The sequence below is a fragment of the Galdieria sulphuraria genome (assembly GCF_000341285.1).
Source record: "Galdieria sulphuraria unplaced genomic scaffold scaf_66, whole genome shotgun sequence".
NCBI classification, from domain to species: Eukaryota; Rhodophyta; class Bangiophyceae; order Galdieriales; family Galdieriaceae; genus Galdieria; species Galdieria sulphuraria.
The window spans coordinates 43202-57353 of record NW_005178409.1 but is presented as its reverse complement, the minus strand read 5'-3'; the positions used below and the strand labels follow the sequence as shown (position 1 = coordinate 57353).

Genomic DNA, 14152 nt, shown 5'->3' with positions numbered 1-14152 from the left:
TATCTGGTACGACGCGAGGCTCATGACTCCAACCCCAATAACTCAACCATACCAGAAAAGAACTAATTAATAATATGAAACTAACGTGAAACCACTGCTTTGTTCCACTCCACTGTGTCAACTCTCTATTGGTTCGACGACTTGAGTCCTTTGGTTCTTTCCACTCAGACGTTGACTTCTCAGTTGAACGTTTCTTAAGTCCGGCTTCAAAGGCTTTCATTTGAGATTCCTATTTTATTCTCCAAGTCAACAATCATCACCACATTCCCTTCTTTAGCAAATGTGGGGTTCATGAGACAGGCGACTATTCTTGCAAATGCAAAACATTCAGAATATATCTACAAACTCTAACCTATTAAAAAACTTATTCCACTCGTTTGAAATGTAACAGCGTCTGTCCAATCAGGTAGACGCTGAATGATATCCAATGTTTCGGGTGACGCACCAAAATAGGTGGACGTCATATCAACTGCAAAAGGCTCATTCGTACTCGTATTCAATACAATACGAAATGAGGTTTCTTCATAACTTCCAATGTGCCGAAGAAATCGAGTGCCATCAGAAAAAGGCTTTGGAACAGATTCTGAAAGTGACCAGGAAACGAGTGACGCATTCAATCGAAGACTTCCCCAGTGACTCGAAGGAAATGAAGCCAACAATTCTACCAAGTTTCCAGTACCATTGGCAAGAGGTACTTTACGTACAATCTCAAGTTGAGGACAGGGTATACTATGTGATGCTACTGGTCTACTTATTTCATACCCTGAAAAGAACCAGGAGATGGGTTGAAGATTCTCCCAAGGTCCACTTTCTAATAGACCCCAATGAAAATGAGATGCTAGAGGAGGAATATCTGTTGAAGACAACACTCGATGAAGCAAATTCTTTTCAGTCTTCAAGTCACGAATATCTACAGCAGACATGAAAATTCCAGAGGACTTTTCATTGGAATCACAAGTCACTAGATGTTGAATAACTATACGTTTGGGAGCCGAGTCTCCACAATAAGGATGTGACATCAAAGCAACTCTTAAAATACCGATAAGAAAGGTCACCAGCATTATAAAACGAAACATTCGATATGCATTGCGATATTTGGTCAGAAATACCACAACAGGAAGACTAACAAGAATAAAGAAAGAACTAGACATGGCTCCAATAATAACATCTGTAAGTAACCAAGGACCTGAACGTCCCATAATCGGCATAAATGCAGATAAACCTATTAAAGAATTAGGGAAACTAAATATACCGCATGGAATAACAAGAAGACAACAGCGAAATAACCAAGAGCTCTCTTCATCTAAACCCATCACACCCACAACGACTGCAAAAACCAGATTCCAAAATGGCATAAAGGAAAACCCGAGTTCAAAATAAGTAGTCACTATTAGGACGGTCATTTGAAATAGAATAAAGCTTCCCAAAATAATTTCAGCAGTAAAGGTTGCAAAATCATTCACCTTTGGAATAAGCCAATACCATCTATTTGCTTTATAACGTACGGGTGTAATGTTCCATTGATAACGTCGAGATAAAAATAGTTCAAAGCCAGTCAAAAATACAAAGGCAGCAGAAGCACAAAACAGTGGAAACACTAAACTCTTTTCAGAGTACCACATCAATGGCTTCCTCCATATAAAATGTAAAAACAATCCGACCAATATTGCTACACAAACAGAAGCAACAAGACCTAAAAGAAGACTGCAGAATGCTCTAAAGACCAGACCTAGTGAACATCCTCGCCTAGGAAGAATATAGATAACATAAAATAACGCCAAAATGGACAATGAATAATGAAATATTTTTGCATAATCATAAAGATAGAAAAATGTGGTTAAGCCTAGAAAATCATAATACATGGCTCTCTGTCGTCAACCATAACAATATACATAAGTTTCCTATAAAAATAAAATGCAAAAGCCTTATCATACCTTATTCCAAAGATAAGAATCTGAAGTCTTAGACTTTCCCAAAGCATCGTGGGGTCCAACCAGTTCCTTTATTATCTCCAAAGCATTGGAACCCATATGTTGAAGAAAGCCTGAAGTAACTCTATCCACAGCATCTCTACTGGTGTGATAAGTCTACGAGCCATTGTTATAACTATTTTGATATAATCACTTATCATTATTTACCTGTCCATTCACGTAATTGGCCAAGTCTACTCCAGGAATTCCACCCAGTTCCCAAAATACACGAAAATCTGTTTCTGCAGGAACCAGTTCACGTTCAAAAATATCTTGAGCCACAGCAGAAGCGTGAGGGTACTTGACACTTTTTGCATATGCCTTTGCAAGCCAAGCATTCCGCGGACCACATCGAAACAACAACTCTAAGCCTCCAGAACCGCTACTCTCAAGATTGACCAAGGCTCCTACATTTCGACTCCATCTATGTTTCGTTAAAAATCCATGTGCTCCATCAAGAAGTGTTTCTTCCGCACCATTCAAAAGAAACACAATCGGACGACGTAAATGAGCTGGCTGCATATGAATCAGATTGTTTATCAGTTCCAAAATAACACCACAAGGTGCAGCAGCATCTGAGGCTCCAGGAGACCCTACAGCAGAATCCAAGTGGCTGTTGACCAGTAAAGATAGAGGTTGAGTACAGTTCGCATTTTCTGCTAGAAAGTTGTTATCTGTCATAGAACAAGAATGGTTATCTATCCAACGTTCGCAAGCAGGGCCGGATAATCGTGCCACTATATTTTTGATATTTGTATATGACGTTGAAATAGTGACTTCTCCAAGAGCAGGCAGTTTAACATCATAGTTGCCACTAACTTTCTGTACTTCCACTTCAAGAGAAAAACCTCTACGCCTTGCTTCTCTAGATAAAAGTTCTAGTTGCTGTAAAGTATACTCTTGGGCACTTTCTAGTCCTTTTGTACCTACTACTCTGAATCCAATTTCGTCTGCAAGCACTTGAACGGTGGCAAAAGCACGTTCAGCTGAAAATTCGCTATTTGGGCTAGTAGCTTTCACAATGGCAGGTTCATGAGACCAACCCCAGTATCCCAAGGAATATACTAGAAAAGCAAATAACGAAAATGTAGCAACGCTAAACCAGGGATATGATAAGTCGGCGCGACTAGTGCTGTATGAGGAGTTTGACAGTCTTCTTTTTTGGTCGCTGGCACCTTTACTAGAGACTCTTCTATCCAAAGTGCTATTCTTTGTAACTGGGGAACCACTTCTCCATCTTTCTCTTTGTTTCATGTTTCCTAGGCTTCAATGAACCAATGAAAAGTGTCTCAAGTTCTCATTCCTTTCAAAATGTCTCAATTCGAAATATGACACTTGTGGTCAAAATGAAACAATTCCAAAGTCCCAAAGGGATGTCCAATGTCCCCTTTAAAGATTAAGATGGTCCTCAACGTCACATTCTTGTTTAAGGAACTATAGTATACTTATTTGTGATTCTTTTTTTAATAATATCTCTTTTTTAATTATACAAGGGGCTGAAATTTCTTTGGTATGGAAAGCTCTCTTTGGCCAATGCTTATTCATAGAGTAAAACCAAAATAAGAAACTCTGTATATTTTATCATATTCAAGTTGAGGTCCATACTTCTCTGATGGTGTAATGTTGATATACATAATTGCTTATTTTCTACTTATTACTCAAATGAAAACCTTATTTTAAAACCATCATCCATATACTCAAAAGAGGTATGTATTCAAAGCACTTGACTCCAAAAAAAATCTGCTATGACTGTACAACAACAAGAAGAAAACGTTATCGATTCTTAGCCCCTTCTCCTTGCAATATAGAAATAACAGCCTCCAATTGTTTTGGCTTCAGTTCAATTTGAATAGTTTCCGCTGATGTAGAGCTACTTGTTATACTGATAAGTTCATGGTCCTTAAGTTCCTTTAGAATAGACTTGAGACTATTTGGATTGCTCACAAGAAACTTTTTACGACAGTGCTCATAAAATGAATGCAAACCCACTCCTGTTTCAACACCTCTCGCCTTGGCCATCCTTTTTGTATGAGATAACTTACTTTCTTTCGACTTTTCCAACAAAGCAGCAAGTTCCAGGAAAATTTGATGAGCGTTTTTGGTAAGTGTGCTAAACAACAAAACAGCAGCTTTTACTCGGCTTTCATCTCCTTCGCCGTTTGTAAGAAACGATGTATCAGAAATTTCATACAAGTATGAGTCTTCTGTTACCACTTGTTCCCAATACCAATTCAAGCGTTGATATACATTTCGATTCCATAACATAGCAGCATTGAAATGATCGATGGATGCAACCAAATTGATCTTCGGGATGCATGCAATATGGCTTAAAATTTCTTGGATTTCCGAAGACTGCATTTTGGGACCATCTATGCTATGGACTATCACAAATATAGAGCTAGGAAAAGAGTCCTTGGCCAAGTGCTTTTCAATGCTCCTTACTTGTTCTGCTGGAGTTCGCCTATTAGATATCTCTATTGGCAGTTGGAGAATCTCCTTTTCAATCTTAACAAGAAGTTCTTTCAAAGAGAAAAGTGTGTGGTATCCATGAACAACCACGGTACTTGATCTTTGTTTGCAGTGTTCCGCAAACTCATTCAATACATTCCGTTTCGAGCCGTTTCCGTAGCACAAAATATTAAACTCTTGGAGAATTTCAAACCATCTTTCAAACTGAGAACTATACTTGTCTCTCAATTTTCTTCTTTCCTCTGCAAACTCTTCTTCTAAAGACAGAACCTGTGCTTGAAAGTTTTCTGGTATTCTAACAACTTGGTTCTCTTTGTTGCAATCGATCTTGTTAAATTCTGTTTTAAAATATTCTGGAATATCATCTGCTGCATCTGCTTGGTCCACATGTTCTGTACATTGTTCCTCTTTTTCCACAACTGGTTGTTCTCCATCCAAAGCTGCAGCAAGTATACAGGAGCTGTCATCGATTATGGAGTTCTGGATGTTTACGTTGGAGGTTTTCTTACTGCTTTGCTCTTTTGTCAGTTCCTTTCTTCTCTTACGTCCAGCATCGGCAACTTGGGATGGCTGTCTCCGTTGGGGTCTGTTTCGAGAAGTTGTTTTTACTTGTTGCTGGGTCCTTGTCTGAGACTTGGTTTTGGAAACTTTACCGATTCCAATACGAGAGGAACTACGCTGTTGTCTTGTTCTTTGACGATTGTTGATAGATACGGACTTCGCCATCGAAAGATGAAGTGCGCCAAAACTAAAATTTTCAAATCCTATCCCTCCTCCCAGTTGGGACAGCTGTCTCATCAATCTGGGTTTGGATATTAGTCTCGAATTGCAATTCCTTTGAAAGACATTTTTCCATTCTATTCTATGAAAGTAAACATGTTATATATATTACACAAATTTCAAGTTGCTCTTTTTATTCAGCAAAGAAACTTCCGTAATGACTTCAGCAAAGTTCAGTGTTCATGGCATTATTAGTACTATCACTATTCATAGAAATATTTTCGTCTTTCGAGAAGCTTTTCTTTCTGATTTCATCAAAAAACGGGTGATCCATAGCTTCCTTTGCAGTTATTCTCTCAGCATGATCATAACGAAGCATCTTGTCAAGTAGATCGATTCCCTCTTCGCATATCAGATTACAGTTTTCATTGGATATCAAATCTTTCCACGGCTTTCGCTCATGCCATCCTATCGCTTGCATAAAACCGGGTTCAATTCGAATGCAATACTTATCAAGATAGGCGTATAAATCAGCAGTACCCAATATCTTCGCTATCTTTACCAGTTGATTTTGATTATCGTGACCGAGGAAAAAAGGTTCCTTCCGAAATATGATGCCAGCTAACATACAGCCAAGACTCCAAATATCCAAAGAATAATCATAACTTTGATAGTCGACTAGTAGCTCAGGGCCTTTAAAGTATCTGGAAGCAACTCGAACGTTGTATTCTTTCTGAGGATGGTAAAACTCTGCAAGTCCCCAATCAATCAAACGCAACTGCTTCGTCTCGTGATTGATCATAACATTGTGAGGTTTCACATCTCTGTGCATAATACCATTGGAATGACTAAAGTCCAAAGCTTTTAGAATCTCAAACACATAATACTTCACATCGTAAAGACTAAATGTAGGATAAAGTGTCTTAAAGTCAGTATTCTTCACATGTTCAAATATAAGACTGGGAGTCTTCGAAATGGGATCCTTACAAACATCCCATAACTGAACTATATTAGGACCGCCTTTCAAGTTTTGCAATATTTTAATTTCCCTTTTGATTTTCTTTTTCTTTACGGGTTTCAGGACCTACAAAAATCTTTCATTTGTCCTCAATCGACAAACTTCAAAAACTTACCTTTATCACACAGGGTTTATTCTCCATAACATCCACTCCCCTAAAAACTTCACTATACTTTCCTCTGCCTATTTTCTTTACAATTTCGTATCGGTCGCAGTCACTAAAGCTCCTATGAAACAACAACGACAAAGGCTTCAGTAAGAGACCTACCTCCAGTGAATATTAAAGTTTTCATAGTCCCAGTATTCCTTCGGTCTCTTTAAATTGACATCGGCATAGACTTTCGCAGTTGTCATCACTGGACCTGCATCAGCCCTTTGACGTCCCGTTGGACTAACTCGATAACGAGACGTTTCTGGGGTGGGGTCAAGGAAATGGAGAAACCGTGACTGTGAACCAATCTTGTCCGAAAACTTAATTACACGAGAGCTTAAGCTCCAAAGTCTCTCAACTCTAGGAACTGTTCGATAAAATGACAAACTAACTTGGCGTGTCGTCAACGCTCTCTTAGCCCTTGCCAGAATTCTTAATCCTTGCCGTAGATTTCAACGCCGACTGCTCACTTAGTTCTGCCAAGGAAGGGACCATCAGTGGTAGTGTGTCTCTTGAAGCAGTATTTATTGTACTTGTAGGAAGGAGTAGATGAACTGCTAAACTTTATTGTACTAGAAATTTACGTAGATTAGATTGAGTGGAGACTATGCGTTTTGAAAGCCTTGGGTTGTTCTATGTGTGTATATCTGTAGATTGGCATCTCTCCCCATTTGGTGGTCAGACCTTGAAAATAGGCTTGAAAAATCTACTGTGAACAAGAGATGAAGTGAAAGCCGTCCAAGGATGTCCTTAACAGCAACTCGTCAGTAAGTAGAACAAACATAGCCGTAAATTTTGAATACGACTTGTTCAACAGAGTCGTAACTGCTCCTTTCGGAAAATGGTTTCTTTGACATCCCATCTGAAACTTGAAATTATGTTGGCTTGAACAAAGATGGCAAAAGGAGGTTAATCTATTATAAGTAAATGTCGAAGCCGTAAAAAACTGCATCCATTTAAGGCAATCGATATGATGATTGGTTACTTGGGTTTCGCTGTTTCTTCATGGACTTTGGTACACTGTCTACTTCTCGCAAAACTACACATTTTGATAGCTTGTTTACAGAAATAAAGACAAGCAAATTATATCAAAGGATCCAAGTTTGAAAAGATACTTTCTGGAAATGTTGCAATTACAAGAAATTCCTCAAAAAATGACCTTAATGTTGACGAGAACCATGAAAAGGGCTAAACAGGTATATTTACAAGAAGAAATTCTAAAGCAAGAATTATTCAAATAATTAAACTTATTTCCTCAGTGATACAAATTATCCTCTAGAAAATTTAACCTGTTTTACTTTGAAATAATTCCTGTTGCGAACCTAATAATATAAAAATAATCCAGAACGTATTTTAACACCTCTTAAGACACATTATTTTCTTTTTGACTTTTTAACGCAATCGTGGACTTACATCTTAATTTTTTCCAAATTAATAAAGAATAAGCCGAGCGTGCTATTAACGTTCGATTAGATTAATATTGTCTAAAAGTATATTTAAATTGATGAGGTTTTCATCACATGAATTAGAAACATTTTTTTAAAAAATTGTAGCTTGTAAATCGAAATCAAGACAATGAATGCATCTAAATTCTTACCATGGAAACATTATTTCTAACGTGTCACACTATTTTTCAATAAAAAATAATTCCTATTTTTGATGAGAAAGCTATAGTCGCAGTGTAAAAATTTTATTAGTTTGTTTTAAATTTTTTTTTGTTTTCTACAATTAACTTTACTGTTGGTATTAATTTGTCTGTCTCACTGGTTATTTGGTCATAGCCAAGGTCATATTATTTATGCTTAATTTTTTTTTGATTTTTTCAATGAAATGAGCATCTAAAGGCGATGCTATTTACGTTGATTCTGAAGCTCTTCTTTAGATTAGTAAAACAATTTCTGTTTCTTCTCAAGTCACTCTTTCGAATTTTGCAGTATTCTTTTTGACATTTTGCTCTATTTTTTTGTGCTGCAAAACTGTTTCAACTATGATTTTTCTATTGAAGTTCCTTTTTGGTTCTCTACAGTTGTTCCATACACTTTTATGGGTGAATATGTAAGAAAAGCTTCATTATCAGTACTGCATCGGAAACGTGGTTGCAACTATTTTAGCGGCATACCTTTTTTTTAGCACTGAATGCTGGTTACAAGATAGACACTTTGCCTTGAGGTCCTTAAGCTGTTTCTGATACGAACCAGATTCTTCATGGTGTCAAGGACTACAAGGCTGCTTTCATAAAACATTGAAGGATATTGATTTTTTTCTTTGGTGTCTTTGGAGGTTCTCTATGTGATATCTGTGATGGAACCTATGACACATTTTTTAGTGCACAGGAACTGGCAAGATAATTATAGCAACTATTTTTTTCATATCGGATCTACGCTGTTGTATTTGTGGCTAAGTTTTGCTTGAGTTCTTCATCCTTTGCGTCCTAAATGTGCTCTGCATCTCTAGCTAAGCTCAAACTTTAAGGCTTTCGCAGTCCTCTCACAATATGTGAGGTGAGCAATGTCGACAAACTTAGGCATTGTGGAAAATCAAAAAAGGTATTCTACCGGAACTCTTCTTTCTTCATTCTGACATTCCGGTATTCTACAAATGCTAACAAGAGATTTCATAGAGTTCAAACTTTGACGGTGTCTCTTAAGTAAAGTTTGCTCGCTAAGCCCATCTTGACTACGTCAAGGCAAGTTAGAATCTCATTTTTCTCTTTGGAACGAACCAAAAAGAAAGCCTCTGATTTAAATGGAAAATGAGAGTTACAAGTTTATTTTACCTCAACTATACAATAAAGAACGACAAAAATTGTATTCGTTTCCTTCCAAGAGTGAACAAAGTGACAGTTAGACGTTTTCTATTATAAGAAGACTTCAAGAATATATCTAAAAGCTCGGTCTCAAGAATTCATTCATTTCAAATCCAAGCCCGCCAAATTTCCAACTCCTAAATTCAGTAAACGTTTCTTGTTTGAAGGTGTGGCATCCGAACCATGCGTCGAACTACTTTGAGTTCGGTTTCAACTGGTGGAAATATTCAACAGAGACTTTCTCTAGGACCCAGTAGAGCAAATCTGTCCAATAGCAAAGAAGACCTTAAAACTTCGTCGGCTCAAAGGCCACGTCTCTCCGCTTCTTCCACTTCAACAAGATATTCTTCTTTAGGCGTGAGGTACATACACCTTTTCCGGCAATTTTATACCGCTCATAGTTTCTAGGCGCTCTAGTGTCTTTACAAATAAGGTTGGACTTAAGGTTGACCCGAGACCTTTGAATGACAAGTCTTATCTCAATGACTGCGTGAGAAACCTCATCTACTTTCTCTCAACACACGGCTACGACCAAGCTATCTCTCCAAAGACTCTTACGACACCAACAAGCAAAGAATTCCAGTCTATTCTTTTATTTCTACTTCGTAAGATAGATCCATATTTCGACTTTGAAAAGAAATTCGAGGAGGAGGTAAGTCGGCTCCTTGTTTTTTTATGGAATGATTCAAAGAAAATATTTTCTCAAGCTTCCTACATTGTTCAAAACCCTAAAATATCCCTTTACCATTAGTAAAAGCACACTCTATGCAGTTGGAAGTCCTCATACCTGGCCGACTTTATTGGGATTGTTGGTGTGGATCACCGACCTTTTGGCATATGACGAACAGGCATCCTCTCAAGAGACCAAAAGTATTGATACTGAATCGAGCCTCAATCGTATTTTCTTTGACTATGTTTCGCGGTCCTATCAGGCATTTTTAGGCGGGGCTGATTCTTTTGATGAATTTGATGAAGAACTTGCTGCAACATTCGATAAAGAAAACAATCGCGTAGAAAGCGAAACTGAAGAATTAGAACGAGAAATCAAGCGTTTCCAAGATGAGTATCATCAACTCATTGAAAAGAGAAATTCTTTGGAGTCACTCAGGCAGAAGATTGAGGATTACAAGAAAGACATTGAAAAATTCAAAACTCTCATCAATCAGTTGGAGCAACACAGACAAGTTTATGACAAAAAAATAGCAGATCGAGATGAAGAACTTCAGAACGAAGAAAAGAACTTGGAAGTCTGGAAACAAGAGAAAAATCGCTTGCGTCAAATAATCGAAGATCAAGAGTTGAACCATATTGATGGACACAGATTACAAAGAGATAAACAAATGCTCACAGAAGCACTCGAGAAAGCATATGCTCATCGTCAGGAAGCCATTGAATTGCAGTCAAAGGTAGACGAAAAACTGATTGAACAAACTGCGAAGGTGGAAGACGCTTTGCGAGACTATCACCGACTTGCAGAAAAGCTTCAACTCATTCCTTCAACTGCCAAAAATGCGAAAGGCTTTAACTTTGAAATTGAGCTTTCTCGAGACGCTTCTTTGCATCGTTGTGAAGATATTCTTTCTCTTGACTTGAGTTCTGTGGTGAAGCCTACCATTCACGAACTTCGAGAAGCTTTTTCTAGTAAAGCAAGCAGAACACGAGAAGAAGAACTGACTGTACAAGAAAAATACAACCATCTCGAAGAACAACTCCTGTTTAAGAGGAACGAGGTATGTTCAACTTTCGTTGCTTCTCAATTTGTTTTAGTTATCTTGTTTAGACGAGTTCCTTGGAAGGTAAATATCAGAAACTGGAGAATCACTATAAGAATGAAAGAGAGACGTTGGCAAGCTATTTAGAAAGCAAGGCAAGGGAAACTAGTGAACTTGAACAAGAAGTGGCACAAATGAAGGCTTCAAACGATTCTGCTCTCAGAGAAAGTCAACAAGCTTTGGATAGTGCTTACAGTGAATACAAACAAACTCAAAAGCAGTTGTATGAAGAAAAGGAACAAATGAATGATGCTCTTTTACAAAGTATCGAGCTGCTAACTATGTACAAGATGGAAATTCGTGACAAGGTCAACTCATACAGTAACAAATTGGAAGAAGTATATCAATTTGTTTGCTCCTCATAGTGAAGTTTCAACAAAGTGAATCATAATATTTTGAAAATAAAAGTATTTGTGAATCATTTCTTTTATTTATATTTTGCTTCTTTTGTTCACTTCATCAATAATATCACAACGGGGTTCCCATTTTTTGCATTTCTTTTGTTGGCTGGATGGACGTTGCCACAGAAGATGAACCTGAGTGTCGCATCTGTAGAGGCACTAACGAACCTGATAGACCCCTCTTCCACCCTTGTCGATGTTCTGGCAGCATAAAGTACATCCACGAGGATTGTCTTGTGCAATGGTTGAGTGAAATGCGAAGTGAACGCTGCGAACTCTGTGGCTCCACTTTTCGTTTTATTCCAGTATACAAACAAGATAGTCCCAGTCGTTTGAGCTTCTTTGAGTTGTTAAGCGGTGTGGTTTCCTTCTTATTAGAAACTGGAAGCTTGTTTGGACGGTTATGTGTGGCTTGTTTGGTATGGCTCTGTGCAGTTCCTTTGGTCTCCAGCATGACTTTCCGAGCTTGCCTTTGTCGGTCTGTTATAGAATTGTCAACTATAGTGCCCTGGAGTTTGACTGGTTTGGGTTTGGAAATACTAAAGGGATATATAGTATGTTGTTCTGTGCTGATTCTTTTTCTCGCTACAGCCTCGTTTCGCTCCTTTTTACAAGATCTCGAAAGAGAAAGGAGAGAAGAAGAAAGAATAACTAACCAAAGATTAGCATACAGTGCTTCCAATTATGGAAACAACACTATGGAAAGTCGTCAAGGAAGCCGTGACGTAGAACAAGAAAGTCCTGAAGGAGACAGAGTAGAAAGAGCACTATTCCCTGCGTTTCTTGATGGAGAAAGAGAGGAAGGCAGTCTTGGCGCAATTCTTGGAATAACAGGACCACTGCACGTTCTAATGGATGTCGCTGGCTCAGTGCTGTTAAGTAATGCATTTATCTTTTTTCTTTTCGTTTTGGCGCCATCAGCTGTCGGTCACGTCGTGACTTTGTTTGCAACATCTATCGGATTTTCTTGTAAAGTAACTCTTTTCGAGTTTTTTGGAGAAGACCGAACTCGTCTACTCTATTCATTTCTTAGTAGTAAGATAGGCAATGTCATTGTTGGGTAAGTTTTTTCTTTCTTGTTGATATGCTGAAGTCATTGTATGGGACAGATACCTTGTTTTGACAATGATTCTGGGCACCTTATCATTATGGGTGGAAGTTTTCAAGGATCATTATTCCTTTCAATTTCAAAGAGTAATCAATAGGTATCTCTTATTTGTTAACGATGCTTTTCTATTCGTAAAGGTAAGTGATGTCGGGATGTATACAACAAAAAACAAAATGGTGTATTATTAAGGTTGTGGCCCTATTGATTATTGAACTGGGTATTTGTCCTTTCTTTTGTGGTTTGCTTATCGAACGATTTTCTTCTTCTCTCTTTTATTCTCAACTTCGTCCAGAAAGACTTTCAATAATAGGAGATCCTTTCTTCTCCTCTTTAATTCATTGGTTTTTGGGAGTATTCTTTACATTCAATACATCAATGTTTATTCAAACACTGCGAACTGTAAGGTGAATACATTGCATAGTTGTAAATTTTCTGAAATGTTTTTTAGATTGTTCGACCCGAATTGTTATTCTTCTTTCGCAACCCTGATGATCCAGACTTTCATCCATTTCGTGACCTGGTGGAGTTACCTATAGCAGTTCATTCAAAACAAATAATTCTATCCCTCATACTTTTTGTTTTCATTATTTTCTGTTCAGTTTTCGTTCCAACGTGGATCCTGCAAAAGGTGTACCCCTCTCTTTTTCCGTTTCGTATCGAGATGAGGGATACTTTGACTGAAGGTCCCATTTGTATTCTTCTGTTTCGTTTTCTCTTGCCTCTTATTTCAAAACAAATTCATGTGAGACAAACATTGAAGCAGTTGCTTGTAACATATATAACTGTAACCAGTGAACTGCTTTGTATCAAGGAGTTGGTGGTTCTCGATTCCATAGTTGGAAGAACGAATATGAATGGTGTCCAGGATATCAGGAGAAGAGCAAGTTCATTTTCTATTGTTTCTCTTACCGTCCGTGGATTACTCATGTTATTTGGCTTCTGGGTCTTATTTATATCCATGATTCTTATTAGCTTCATTCCTTTATATGTTGGACGTCGTATCTCTTTGAACATCGGATTTGATCATCCAAACGATATTTATCATTTCATATTGGGATTTCTTGCTTTATTTTTCTTTTACAGGTGTTGTTATTCTTTGTATGATTGCATACTGTTGAATCCTTCCACATCGAAGGCTACACTTGTCTTGATGCAATTGAAAGGCTTTTCCTTAGAAATGATGAAGATTTTTGTCTGGTATATGATGTTTCCAACTATTGTTGGTGTTTTGATTCAAAACACTTTTATTAATCCAGTGCAACTTTCCTCGGATGAAACACCTTATTACAACTTATTTCGTTGTTGTTATACTGGTCTATTGATAATGAAGTCATTTTGTAAGATGCGTCATTTGATTCACTACTTGTTTGAACGCCGTGGAGCAATGATGGGTGTCGAGGCTGTGGAAGAGCATGCAAATACTCTCTTGTTTTCACTTCATGATCGCAGAATATTGTTACCGGTAAGTGTATTGCCAAGACCTGTGGATCCTTGTCATTACGTTATTTTAGTGGATGATCAATATGAGTTTAGTGTTTAGTACTGTCTATCTTTTGATCAATGTTGTGCTGCCTTGTTTTGTACCGTTTCCAATTGCCATTCAGTGGCTCGATCATCATATCTATCTTATCCTTTTTGGTCATTGGGCTAGCGTTTCCTTATCAAAACTAGGATATGATATGTTTGAAAACTTTTATAGGAGAGTATTTGATTCTCGTTATCTTCTTCGTCGTCAAT

General features: G+C 37.7%; 6 protein-coding genes across 7 annotated transcripts; 2 read left to right on the top strand and 4 right to left on the bottom strand.

The window, feature by feature from the left end:
• Positions 1-218: 218 nt before the first annotated feature.
• Positions 219-3253, bottom strand: Gasu_59770 (peptidase). Its single transcript, XM_005702879.1, has 3 exons — positions 2139-3253; positions 1935-2087; positions 219-1868 (listed from the first exon to the last, which is right to left on the bottom strand). The coding sequence occupies exons 1-3, from the start codon at positions 3222-3224 to the stop codon at positions 348-350; spliced, it is 2760 nt and encodes a 919-aa protein (XP_005702936.1). The 5' UTR covers positions 3225-3253; the 3' UTR covers positions 219-347.
• Positions 3254-3602: 349 nt separating this feature from the next.
• Gasu_59760 (origin recognition complex subunit 2) lies at positions 3603-5273 on the bottom strand. Its single transcript, XM_005702878.1, has one exon. It carries the CDS (start codon positions 5235-5237, stop codon positions 3744-3746), a length of 1494 nt encoding a protein of 497 aa, XP_005702935.1. The 5' UTR covers positions 5238-5273; the 3' UTR covers positions 3603-3743.
• Positions 5274-5308: 35 nt separating this feature from the next.
• Positions 5309-6533, bottom strand: Gasu_59750 (cyclin-dependent serine/threonine protein kinase). The gene is made up of 3 exons (XM_005702877.1): positions 6446-6533; positions 6293-6395; positions 5309-6243 (listed from the first exon to the last, which is right to left on the bottom strand). The coding sequence occupies exons 1-3, from the start codon at positions 6529-6531 to the stop codon at positions 5383-5385; spliced, it is 1050 nt and encodes a 349-aa protein (XP_005702934.1). The 5' UTR covers positions 6532-6533; the 3' UTR covers positions 5309-5382.
• A 9-nt stretch (positions 6534-6542) lies between these two features.
• Gasu_59740 (uncharacterized protein) lies at positions 6543-7393 on the bottom strand. Its single transcript, XM_005702876.1, has one exon. It carries the CDS (start codon positions 7278-7280, stop codon positions 7035-7037), a length of 246 nt encoding a protein of 81 aa, XP_005702933.1. The 5' UTR covers positions 7281-7393; the 3' UTR covers positions 6543-7034.
• A 1710-nt stretch (positions 7394-9103) lies between these two features.
• Positions 9104-11327, top strand: Gasu_59730 (kinetochore protein NDC8). Its single transcript, XM_005702875.1, has 4 exons — positions 9104-9496; positions 9543-9786; positions 9842-10864; positions 10915-11327. Exons 1-4 carry the CDS (start codon positions 9318-9320, stop codon positions 11269-11271), a joined length of 1803 nt encoding a protein of 600 aa, XP_005702932.1. The 5' UTR covers positions 9104-9317; the 3' UTR covers positions 11272-11327.
• Positions 11328-11373: 46 nt separating this feature from the next.
• Gasu_59720 (E3 ubiquitin-protein ligase MARCH6) lies at positions 11374-14148 on the top strand. 2 transcript variants are annotated; one of them, XM_005702873.1, is made up of 6 exons: positions 11374-12367; positions 12417-12552; positions 12605-12814; positions 12864-13877; positions 13927-14067; positions 14115-14148. In XM_005702873.1, exons 1-6 carry the CDS (start codon positions 11418-11420, stop codon positions 14124-14126), a joined length of 2463 nt encoding a protein of 820 aa, XP_005702930.1. In that variant the 5' UTR covers positions 11374-11417; the 3' UTR covers positions 14127-14148. The 2 variants fall into 2 exon arrangements, with proteins under 2 accessions (XP_005702930.1, XP_005702931.1); XM_005702874.1 differs by lacking the exon at positions 14115-14148 and having other exon boundaries at positions 12864-14078.
• Positions 14149-14152: the final 4 nt, after the last annotated feature.